At 43.7% G+C, this 13052-nt stretch overlaps 1 protein-coding gene across 4 annotated transcripts in view; it reads left to right on the top strand.

Annotated features, from left to right (window-relative positions):
• LOC132381231 (NADH-cytochrome b5 reductase 1-like) overlaps positions 1-13052 on the top strand; it is a 41402-nt gene that overhangs the window by 16962 nt on the left and 11388 nt on the right. For 3 of the 4 annotated variants that reach the window (XM_059950591.1, XM_059950590.1, XM_059950592.1), the window contains exons 5-8: positions 379-508; positions 2548-2631; positions 3219-3304; positions 8200-8299. In XM_059950591.1, coding sequence (XP_059806574.1) covers positions 379-508; positions 2548-2631; positions 3219-3304; positions 8200-8299 — 400 coding nt within the window. Of the gene's footprint in view, positions 1-378; positions 509-2547; positions 2632-3218; positions 3305-8199; positions 8300-9331; positions 9448-13052 lie in introns of all 4 variants that reach the window. The other variant, XM_059950593.1, reaches the window with a different exon arrangement.

Below are 13052 nucleotides of genomic sequence, written 5' to 3'. Positions count from 1 at the left end.
TGTACAAGACTATAAAAGGCATAGATACAGTGGACACCCAGAGACATTTTCCACTGGGCAGATGTGCCCAAAAGAGGGGACGTAACTTTAAGGTGTTTGGAGGAAAGAATTGGGAATATCAAAGGTGTTTTTTTAAACACTGGTAGGAGTGTGAAATGCGATACTCTGGTGGTGGTAGAGGCAGATGCTTCAGGGATTTATAAGAGAATCTTAGATAGCCCTCTTTTTTTATCCATGTGCCTATGTGGGAGGGAAGGGTTAGATTGATCTTGGAGTTTGTTTAAAAACATCGGAGACTGAAGGGCCTGTATATTCTCTGATCTATGTTTTTTTAGACTTGACCCTTCTAAGCTCATAAGTTCATCTTTTTTTCTGTAGATATATTTTAAAGGAGTACATCCTAAATTCCCTGAAGGTGGAAAAATGACTCAGTACCTGGAAGATCTGAAGACTGGGGACACGATCAATTTCCGAGGCCCCGGTGGATTACTCATTTATAATGGAAAAGGTGAAGTTCTCATTTGTAATTCAATCTAACATGCTCGGCTTCCAGAGCAGCATACTGAGAACAGTCAGACTGGGGTTCAGTACAGGTTTAATGTAATTATCCCCAGCCCTCATTGTCCATGAGGGATTGGGGCGCACTCTTTCTGTGGATAACAATTTGGAGATTCCACTGTAATGTCAAAATACCTTGCAGTTTTTTTAAAGCAATTTTGAAGTCGAGCTGCAGTTGTGTAAACAGGCCACATTTTAATAGAATTTCATACAATCCATTACAAAACTTGTCACATTGAAAAGTTGGTCATTCAGTTTTGAAATGTATTTGGCAGTTCTTTGATTTAGGTAGATCAATAGATAGATACTTTATTCATCCCCAAGGGGAAATTCAACATTTTTCCAGTGTCCCATACACTTATTGTAGCAAAGCTAATTACATAAGTATTTAACTCAATATAAATATGATATGCATCTAAAATCACCCTCCCAAAAAGCATTAATAAATAGCTTTTAAAAAGTTCTTAAATAGTTTGTAATGTCTTGTAAGTTATGATTTGTCCGGGAAGCTCTATATTTAAAAACTTAACATTTGCTAATTGGCATGATTCTGATTAGCAATCCTTTTGCTTTCCACTCCTTAATCGTTCATAGTTGAATGAGTCATGTTCACTCAGAGGGTAGTGAATCTTTGAAATTCTTGACCCAAGAGGGCTGTGGAGGCTTAATTACTGAATATATTCAAAATTTTAAAAATTTTGTATTGGGTGGAAGGGGGAAGAGAAGGTTATTGCACAAAAGTAGCACAAAATCAAAGGTTAATCATCATACTGAATGATGGAGTAGATATACAAGGTGAATAGCCTGCACCTATTTACTCTCATTCATACATTGCCTGTTTCCCCTCTTAGTCCTAATTTTGTCTTGCCATTAATCATGCTGTTCTCTGCTTCTCAAGTATTTGATGTGTGTTTTCTACACACTCTAACTTTTGACTCATTCGTACTTATACAGATTTGAAATTGGTCATTTATCTCATCGTGTCCGTGCCAATCTGGATGTCTATTTTGGGATAATCCTATTTTGCCTGTGTCTGGCTTCTATCCATGTAACTATTTAAATGTTGTTAAAATTGTAATTCCATCTGCTACTAGCAGTTCTTTCCATATACCCAGAAGATCCGTGTAGAAAAGTCTGTCCCTTACTTAAGCCTGCCCTGTGAAAAACACTGACAATCTACCCTGTCTGTGCCACTATATTAACATTGGTTCTTCTGTTAATTATATTCTTTCCTTGCTCTAAACTTATCTATTGCCTAATTTTGCCTACAGTTTTCCCTAGTCTGAAGTCTGTTTAGCACCATTCTATGCACATCTAATGCTCATTTTCTGCTGTTATGCTGACCTTACATCCTGGGTTAGAAGGGATTGCTGTACATTGTTTTCACCTACCTGTCCATCCGCTCATTTTGTTGACCTTGCCAACTCCACACAGCATTGGTGGGTCATTGGCTTGCTTCATTGTTGATAAGATTATATTGGTGCTCAGTACGTGGAATTCTCAATTCTGCCTTTAAGAGTATGATAAATGGTCAATGTGAAGTATTTTTCAGTTGTTTCTCCAAGGAAATCCTTTTTGATAGACTTGTAGTGATTACCTGGACTCTTCATGGTACCAATCCCAGTCAATTTTTGCCTAAAATTACACGACTGCTTGCTGTTTTGAGGCTGTGATTTAGGAGCAATCAGAAGTGGAACTTATTGCTCTTATCAGAAAATGTTTAACTTTACATCTACTATGTTTTCAACTTCTGTATGCCAGCTGAGGTTAGAAGTTTAAAACTAAGACAGGAACTTCATTATAGAGGAGCAAACAAATCAAAAACCTTCAAACAAAGTTGCTATCTTTGTAAGTCTCGGCAAAAGGATTGGTTGATGCGTTACATAGACCTGAGTCCATACAATTTTATTGAGACTACACATTTAATTTGCATTATGACATCAAGGATAGTGGTAAAGAAACAGTTCATCAGTGTTGTGCTCTTTGCAGGCAAGTTTGGCATCCAACCTGACAAGAAGTCACCCCCTGAGGACAAGTTTGCAAGAAAGCTTGGCATGATTGCAGGTGGATCTGGTAGGTAATTGAAAATGCCACTGCTGCTGGAGCTTTGAAAATTGATGTGCAAATTTGATGCAAGTCTTTGAAGTAATTGTGATGATTGTCACTTACAGTTCTTTATACAAGTTGACATTTTCCTACAGTTCTATACACCGAAATGGGATTTGAAGTAAATTTTGTTTTGTTAAAATGGATAATGGAGGTTGAGTATTATTTTGAAATATGGGTAGAGAGTACATTTACTTTTTACATGTCTCTCTAGATAGGGAAAGAAGTTGCAAGCTTTACCTTGAAAGCTTTATTGGAGGAATTGAAAACGAGTAACTTCACAGCCGTTAGTGATAACTAAACACAAAAGTTCTTGGCTATATGGAAGTGTAAGTACTAACAACCATGGAGGGTTTTCAGACAGGGTTCCTTCGCTTGAGAAGGAAAAAGCAAGCCAAATTTTTGAATGTAAGTGTAATAGAATTAAATATACAAATAAATTCAAACAGTATAGAATTGACATTACTCAGTTTGGCAACAACTGTCAACTACACAATTTAGGCAACAGACTTTTATCTGGATAATTTTACTAACTTATTGCATTTATTCTATAGGTATTACTCCAATGCTGCAGTTAATACGTGCTATCATGAAGGATCGTGAAGACCCAACTATGTGCTACTTGCTCTTTGCAAATCAAGTATGTAATCTAAAATATGTTCAATGTATTCATGCTTTTTTTTTTAAGTGTTAAAGCACTGCTCAGGGAAAGTAGGGAACTTTTTACAGCTGAGATACTATAGTGTAGTATAGTGTAGCCAGGGTAGCAGCCATCGTGTGCAAAGTTCTACAAGCAGCAACAGGAGACAAGATAATTATTTTGATCACTGTTGAGGGATAAATATTGACCTGGATTCTGGAAATATTTATTTGCTGTTGCACTAGTCCTCTTGGTGTGCAAATGTAAGAGTGCCCCAATTCTGCTCACCAGACCTGGAATATCTCACAATTAAGTGCTGTCCATTTTACCTGTCGCAGGAGATTTCTGCAGTCATTTTAGTATTGGTATACATTCCACCTTAGGCCAATGTTAAATTGACTTTAGATTATCTAAGCAGTGGGATCAACATGCACAAACGGGACACACTGATGCCTTCACCATTTTGGGGATTTTAACCAGGCCAGCCTAAAAGAAATCACTAAATAATTACCATCAATTACTTGTAGTACCAGAGGAAACACACTGGACCACTGTTAAACCATCAAGAATGCCTACCATACCAGTCCATGCCCTCACTTCAGAAAGTCTGACTACATGGCTGTACTACTCCCTGAGTATAGGCAGAGACTGAAGACTATAACACCAGTAGTGAGGACCAAGAAGGTATAAACATGGGAAGCACAGGAGCACCTACAGGATTGCTTTGAATCAGTGGTCTGGACTATATTCAGGGATTCATCTTTGAATCTGGGTCAGTAGGGTGTAGTTGTTACCAACTTCATTAAGACCTGTGTGTATAAGTGTGTCCCTATGAAAACTTACTGTACCAAATACTGGATGACCCAGTTGGTATATCATCTGATGGCTAGATCTGAGGCATTTAAATCTGGTGACCCAGGTCTGTACAAGAAAGCCAGGTATGACCTGCAGGCTATTCCAAAGGAAAAGAGACAATTCAGAGTGAGGTTGGAGGCAACATCGGATGCATGACAACTCTGGCAGGACATTACTTAGTACAAAATTAAACCCAATAGCATGAATGACAACGATGCTTCACTACCAGATGAGCCCAACGCCTTCTATTCCAGTTCTGAAAGAGAGAATATAACTACAGCTGTAAAGATCCCTGCTAGACCCGGTAAACCTGTGATCTTTGTTTCGGAGTCCGTGTGGCTGTCTTAAGGAGGGTGAACCCTTACAAGGCGGCAGCCCTGAAGGAGTACGAGGGAGCATTCAAGGACATTTTCAGCCTCTCATTGCTATGGTCGGAAGTTCCCAACTACTTCAAAAAGGCAGCAGTTATACCAGTGCCTAAGAAGAGTAGTCTGACCTGCCTTAATGACTGTCATCCAGTACCTCTCCTATCTATGGTGATGAAATACTTTGAGAGGTTGGTCATGGCTAGAATAAACTCCTGCTTCAGCAAGGGCATGGACCCACTGCAATTTGCCTATAGACCTATGGCAGATGCACTCTCAATGACTCTTCACACAGCCTTGCATAACCTGGACAATACAAACGCCTATGCCAGGATGCTTTTTGTTGACTATAGCTCAACGTTTAACACCATCCTTCCCACAATTCAGATCGATAAGTTACAGAACCTGGGTCTCTGTACCTCCCCCTGCAATTGGATCCTCAGCTTCCTAACTGGAAGACCATGTTCTGTGCGGATTGGTGATAATATCTCCTCCTTGATGATGATTAACACTGGTGCACCTTAGGGGTGTGTGCTTAGCCCACTGCTCTACTCTCACTATACCCTGGCTGTGTGGCTAGGTGTAGCTTAAATACCATCTATAAATTTGCTAATGATACAGCCATTGTTGGTAGAATCTCAGATGGAGGTGATAGGGGCGTATAGGAGAAAGATATACTAGAATGGAGTGGTGCCTCAGTAACAACTTGCACTTAATGTCAGTAAGGTGAAAGAGCTGACTGTGGACTTCAGGAAGGGTAAGACTAGAGAACACAAGCCAATCCTCATAGAGGAATCAGAAGTGGAGTGAGCATTTTCATGCTTCTGGGTGCCAGGATCAAACCTGGTCCCAACATATTTATGTAGCTATTAAGAAGGCAAGACAACATCTATATTTCATTAGGAGTTTGAAGAAAATTGATTTGTGACCTAAAGCACTCAAAAACTTCTATAGATGTACCGTGGAGAGCATTCTGATAGGCTGTATCGCTGTCTGGCATGGGGGGAGGGCTACCACACAGACCAAAAGAAGCAGCAAAGTCGTAAAATTAGCTCCATCTTTGATACTAGCCTCTGTAGTTCCTAAGATGTCTTCAGGGAGCAGTGCCTCAGAAAGGTGTCATTCATTATTAAGGACCCCCATCACCCAGGACATGCCCTCTTCTCATTGTTATCATCAGGAAAGAGGAACAGAAGCTCAAAGGCACACTCTCAGCAATTCAGGAGTAGCTTTTTCCCCTCTGTTATCCAATTTCTAAATAGACATTGAACACATGAACATTACCTTGCTTTTTTAATGTCTCTGTTTTTGCACTTATAAAATTATTTCAATATACATAAATATACTTAAATTGATTTATTTTAATTGTTTTCTTTCTATATTGTCATATTGCATTGATTTGCTGCTGCCGAGTTAACAAATTTCACAACACGTGCCGGTGATAATAAACCTGATACTGAATAGTGGGATTTGGAAAAATTTGTTCCTGAAGGAGAACAAGTATTCTGTGTAATGTCCCTTTAGAAAAATGGCATCTTCAGTACTGCATTCTACCTCTAGTCTGGATTAAGCATTTAAATTCTTGAATAGTACTTAAACTTACAGTTTTTTGCAAGAGGACAATCACAAAACTGTACTAAATTTGCTTATTAGAGTATAATTTAAATTTTGGCTAATTCCTGCCAAAGCAGAATTGACTAGTTAAAAGCTTTATTTTTGATTTTCATAGTTGGGAAATAACAAATGATAATATTTTTTGCTAATAGTTCTCGTGTCATGAAATCTATTCAGAGCCACTTGTTTTAACCTTGATCCGCTTTAGGAAAATTGACTTTCCATCTCTAATCTAGTAAAATTAGAACAGAATGGATATTTAATGAAACACAAAGTTGCCTACTTAGAGCTATTTAAATTTTCCTCTCAACCAGTTGACTTTTCAGCAAAAACTTAATTCCATTCTACCCATGAAGTGTCATGATGTTTTTCAACACAAATAGAAACTGGAAGCAGTGCAACATCTATAATACAATATGTGATCAAAAGCTTGTTTAGGTTAGAGCAGACCTCCCATTTACTGGTTTTTGGGACCATTGAGAATTTGACGAAACTTCAGGTACCCTTTCAAGATTCTTTTGAAGACCCTGACCTGGAGTTGCACTCTGACTTCAGTTCTTTGCGGGAATGGGACCCGCTGTCATGACCAGCCACTTTTCAATATCCCAAGGATGCGGCCTAGAAGACTAGCACGTCTTCAGGGTGCCAGATTTTCATGGCTCTGGAGACAGGTTGATTCAAGGCTGGTGTGTCGCAGGACAGCAAGGAAGATGGGAAGCGACAGGCTTGCTGCTGGCTATGTGCCCAGAGGCACAGCTTCGAAAAATCATAAATCAGTGAGTTGTTTAGTTATGTTTCCCTTCTCGCTGTGGAACCTGTAGAGAGAGAGAATGACTGGTATGTCGAATACCGGGTGAACAATTAGTCTTCAGGGTACTGCAAGTCTGTGTCTTTATTGATGCTCTGCTGCACATTTGAGTGCTCAGTGGAGGATGCCTGTGCTTTTTTGATGGAGGGAGGTTATTACTTTGCTGCTTATGTGTGGGAAGGGGGAGCTGGGGAGTGCTTCATGGTTCTAACATTTAACACATTCATTCTTCGGAGAACTCTTTTTGTGGATGTTTGCGAAGAAATAGAATTTCAGCATGTATATTGTGTACATTTTTCTTGAAAAATGGTTTGAAATGAGTAGGTTTGAAACTGAGACTTGAAAGTAGGTTTTATATTTGTTTAATTCAAAGGTCAGGGGCTAATGTAAGTCAGGAAGTGGGAGTGATGGTGGCATAGGCTTGATGTGAGTTGCAAAGTGAAGCACATTTGTGGTAATACAGTATCGATTTAGTCTTGAAATAGAAGGTATGTTTAAATTTCAAAGCTGCATGATGTTATGAATGGATTGCCCAGGTGAGCATACTTCTTGCAGGAATGCAATCTCAAAACTATACCAAATTTGCTTATTAAAGTATAAATTAAAAGTGGGCCAGGGCATTGTAGAGTAGATTGATAATGGTTTACTTGTATAAAGAGAAACTTTGTTGAGCCACAGCTAGAGAACTACTTTATAATCTCTGGTCATCATCTCAGGCAAAATGAGATGTACATGGATATTGTCAGAGCTAGGAAATATTCCTTTAAGGAACGATTGCTAGTTTGGGATTGTTTGAATAATAGCAACTGTGAAGTGACATCATTGGCGCATAAAACTGAGTTTGGATTTTTTTTTGTTCACACTATTGTGACATAAATGGAGAAGTTATTTGGAAAAATGAGATTAAAGTAATTGATAATTATTTTTAAACTTGTATTGTGGAGGAGTTGAACTTTCTGCATGAAAAGGCAATGGAGGCAAACGTCATTTTTTTTAAATTGCTACATATGGTCGGGTGGGGGGGGTGGGAATTGTCATCTTCAGTCTTTCCACTTCCCACTCTGTGATGATACTATGGCAACAGTTGAAAGAATAGATCATTGTTACTTAAAAAGGTTTGCAGTTCACAGTGTTCTAAAAATAAAATAGTCTAGACTGAACTTCAGGCTATTTTGTTCCTTTGGGGATAAACACTTCAGCTTGTCTCTCCTCGTAGTTACAAATTACATTTAAATTTTATTTTCTCTCATCAGACCGAAAAAGACATTCTGCTACGTGATGATTTGGAGGAACTTCAAGCTCTGTATCCAGATCGCTTTAGGCTGTGGTATACTGTGGATAAAGCTCCTGAAGGTAGTTAACTTTTAATTCAGTTTATAAGCATCCACCATTAATTCCCTTTCAATATTGGTTTAAAGTAGTTTCTTCAGGTTTGTATCTATCCCACCACATGTATATCGATATTAAATAAAGCAATTGATGGCTCTGGACCTGTACTTGCTGAAGTTCAGAATAATGAGGGAGAAATCTCATTGAATCCTATTGAATAATGAAAAGCCTAGGTAGAGTGGACATTGGAGAGGGTGTTTCCTATAGTGGGGGAGTCTAGGACCAGGTGGCACAGCCTCAGAATGCAAGGACATTTTTAGAACAGAGTTGAGGAATTTCTTTAGCCAGAAGGTTGTGAATCTGTGGAATTCATTGCCACAGATGGCTGTGGAGGCCAAATCATTGTGTATATTTAAAGTGAACATTTATGTTCTTGATTAGTAAGCGTGTCAAAGGTTACTGGGAGAAGGCAGGAGAATGGGGTTGAGAGGAATAATAAATCCACTGATGGAATGGAGTAGATGCAATTGGCCAAATGGCCTAATTCTGCTCTGATGTATAATGATTTCTCTACATACTAGAATCAGCAAAATTTTAATCTGCAATCTATTACATCACAAGTGGGAAATTCCATAATATGCTGAGAAGGTTCCCAGGCGATGGGCAGGTGTCTGCACACCAGAGACACTTCTGAGAGGTGACCTCAGGTAAGCTGAGTGGGGCCCTGTTGGCACAAATTTGTTTTCAGCACTTATCACAGCAAGACCTTCGTGCATTACTCATGATGATTACCATGTGCAGGAGCTGTGCATCTGTGTTGTGTTGTGTACAAGTTCTGTGGGTGGGGACATGGTGACAGTGATGAATTTCATTATGTATTTGTAGTCTGTTCTTGGCAGTTTAGACTCAGGACCACCATGTGTCACTTCTTTTGTTGATGGCTTAACTTTGCTTAAGTACATGTAATCTCTTCGGGAGTTCAGTGAAACCCTCTCTCGCTGCTCCCCATCTATAATTCCTTCGGCCCTTCAACTTTTTGATCATATTTTGACCCAGACCCGATACTACAGCCATATATCCTTCCTTGGAACGTGTCTCCGACGCCAACTGACTCCATTTGGCTTCAGGATCCGTTTTCGAGCTTCTCAATTCGGACCTTCTGACGATCCCAGGTACTCACATTTAATTGACTCTGCCTCCCATTGTTTCTCTCGTCAAGCTCTGAGGGCGACACTCTCCGCCATGAGAAGTTACCTGGCGTCCCTATCACAATCCCTTCCACGCCTCCGGGACACCTTTTTCTCTGTTTGCAATGGATCTGACCGTAATTTTGTCCTCCATCGGATCTATGCATGCAATCGCCGTTTCGTTGAGTTTATCACGTCCTGCAATGATCGCAAGACCTTCCATCTGCAGACCCCAGAGCATGGTCTTCGTATTGCGTCCCCGGCCACAGTAGTCGATCTCGGCTGCCTCAGCGACCCAGGGATTGAAAACCCGGACTCCAGCACCATCACCGCGTGTTCCAACAGACATGGATTCGCCCTGGCTGTCGATCTCGGCTGCCTCAGCGACCCAGGGATTGAAAACCCGGACTCCAGCACCATCACCGCGTGTTCCAACAGACATGGATTCGCCCTGGCTGTCGATCTCGGCTGCCTCAGCGACCCAGGGATTGAAAACCCGGACTCCAGCACCATCACCGCGTGTTCCAACAGACATGGATTCACCCTGGCTGTCGATCTCGGCTGCCTCAGCGACCCAGGGATTGAAAACCCGGACTCCAGCACCATCACCGCGTGTTCCAACAGACATGGATTCGCCCTGGCTGTCGATCTCGGCTGCCTCAGCGACCCAGGGATTGAAAACCCGGACTCCAGCACCATCACCGCGTGTTCCAACAGACATGGATTCACCCTGGCTGTCGATCTCGGCTGCCTCAGCGACCCAGGGATTGAAAACCCGGACTCCAGCACCATCACCGCGTGTTCCAACAGACATGGATTCACCCTGGCTGTCGATCTCGGCTGCCTCAGCGACCCAGGGATTGAAAACCCGGACTCCAGCACCATCACCGCGTGTTCCAACAGACATGGATTCGCCCTGGCTGTCGATCTCGGCTGCCTCAGCGACCCAGGGATTGAAAACCCGGACTCCAGCACCATCACCGCGTGTTCCAACAGACATGGATTCGCCCTGGCTGTCGATCTCGGCTGCCTCAGCGACCCAGGGATTGAAAACCCGGACTCCAGCACCATCACCGCGTGTTCCAACAGACATGGATTCACCCTGGCTGTCGATCTCGGCTGCCTCAGCGACCCAGGGATTGAAAACCCGGACTCCAGCACCATCACCGCGTGTTCCAACAGACATGGATTCACCCTGGCTGTCGATCTCGGCTGCCTCAGCGACCCAGGGATTGAAAACCCGGACTCCAGCACCATCACCGCGTGTTCCAACAGACATGGATTCGCCCTGGCTGTCGATCTCGGCTGCCTCAGCGACCCAGGGATTGAAAACCCGGACTCCAGCACCATCACCGCGTGTTCCAACAGACATGGATTCGCCCTGGCTGTCGATCTCGGCTGCCTCAGCGACCCAGGGATTGAAAACCCGGACTCCAGCACCATCACCGCGTGTTCCAACAGACATGGATTCACCCTGGCTGTCGATCTCGGCTGCCTCAGCGACCCAGGGATTGAAAACCCGGACTCCAGCACCATCACCGCGTGTTCCAACAGACATGGATTCACCCTGGCTGTCGATCTCGGCTGCCTCAGCGACCCAGGGATTGAAAACCCGGACTCCAGCACCATCACCGCGTGTTCCAACAGACATGGATTCACCCTGGCTGTCGATCTCGGCTGCCTCAGCGACCCAGGGATTGAAAACCCGGACTCCAGCACCATCACCGCGGGTTCCAACGACCATGGACAGCTTCAAAGCGATTGCGCAACCACGGACTGCGACTCCAGCCTTGAACTCCAGTCCGGGTCTTCACATGCTGCGATTGTGTCTCCCGTCTCCCCTTCCCCCACCACCACTCTGCAATCCCCTCTCCCTCAGATCCCATCGTCAGCTCCTGGGCCCTCAGAGGCTCCATCTTCCTCTCACCCCAACCCTTCCCTCTCCACTGACACTACAAGCCTCCCTCCCCCCTCTGATCCCATCTCTCATCCGTGCCGGGTCTTTACCATTCCCTCCAACCTTCAACTCTCTGAGGCAGAGCGCTCTGTCCTCAGTAAGGGCCTCACCTTTGTCCCCTTCGCCCACACCTCAGTGAGTTCTGCGTGTGCCATGACGCTGAACTCTTCTTCCGCCGGCTCCGTCTCCGAGATTACTTCTTTGACAAGGACTCTCCTACACCCACCGATGACCCCTTCTCCCGTCTTCAACCATCCTCCTCTTCATGGACACCCCGCTCTGGTCTTCTACCTGCTCTGGATCTCTTTATTGCTAATTGCCGATGGGACATCAACCGTCTCGACTTCACCACACCCTGTTCCAATTCCAACCTCACTCCTTCCGAACACTCTGCTCTCGGCTCCCTCCGCACCAATCCCAACCTCACTATCAAACCTGCTGATAAGGGGGAGCTGTTGTTGTCTGGCGTACTGACCTCTACCTGGCCCAGGCATAGCGACAACTCTCTGCTAACACCTCTTATTTACCCCTTGATCATGATCCCACTAAGGAGCACCAGGCCATTGTCTCCCACACCATCACCAACCTTATCAGCTCTGGGGATCTCCCATCCACTGTCACCAACCTCATAGTTCCCACACCCCGCACTTCCCGTTTCTACCTCCTACCCAAGATCCACAAACCTGCCTGTCCAGGTAGACCTATTGTCTCAGCTTGCTCCTGCCCCACTGAACTCATTTCTGCATACCTTGACACTGTCTTATCCCCCCCCCCCTTGTTCAGTCTCTTCCCACCTATGTTCGTGACACTTCTCATGCTTTGTTCAATCATTTTTTCAATGATTTTAAGTTCCCTGGCCCCCTCTGTCTTATTTTCACCATGGACGTCCAGTCCCTATATACCTCCATCCCCCACCGAGATGGTCTCGAAGCTCTTCGGTTTTTTTTGGATTCCAGACCTAACCAAATCCCCTTGACCGCCACTCTCCTCTGTCTAGTGGAATTAGTCCTTACTCTCAATAATTTCTCCTTTGGCTCCTCCCACTTCCTCCAAACAAGGGCACCTGAATGGGTCCCAGTTATGCCTGCCTTTTTGTTGGCTTTGTGGAACAGTCCATGTTCCAACTCTATACGGGTATCCATCCCCCTCTTTTCCTTCGCTACATTGGCGCTGCCTCTTGCACGCATGCTGAGCTCGTCGACTTCATTAACTTTGCCTCTAACTTTCACCCTGCCCTCAAATTTACCTGGTCCATTTTCGACACCTCCCTCCCCTTTCTTGATCTTTCTGTCTCCATCTCTGGAGACGGCCTATCTATTATCTAATATAAACCTACAGACTCTCACATCTACCTGGACTATTCCTCTTCCCACCCTGACTTTTGCAAAAAGGCTATCCCCTTCTCACAATTCCTCCGTCTCCACCGCATCTGCTTTCAGGATGAGGCTTTTCTTTCCAGGATGAAGGTGATGTCTTCCTTTTTTAAGCAAAGGGGCTTCCCTTCGTCCACCACCAACTCTGCTCTCAAACGCATCTCTCCCATTTCCCGCACATCTGCCCTCACCCCATCCACCTGCCACCCCACTCGGGATAGGGTTCATCTTGCCCTTACCTACCACCCCACTAGCCTCCA

Source organism: Hypanus sabinus, chromosome 25, assembly GCF_030144855.1.
Source record: "Hypanus sabinus isolate sHypSab1 chromosome 25, sHypSab1.hap1, whole genome shotgun sequence".
In the NCBI taxonomy this organism is placed as follows: domain Eukaryota; kingdom Metazoa; phylum Chordata; class Chondrichthyes; order Myliobatiformes; family Dasyatidae; genus Hypanus; species Hypanus sabinus.
The sequence above is the reverse complement of the archived record's forward strand: the minus strand, read 5'-3'. Positions and strand labels throughout refer to the sequence as shown.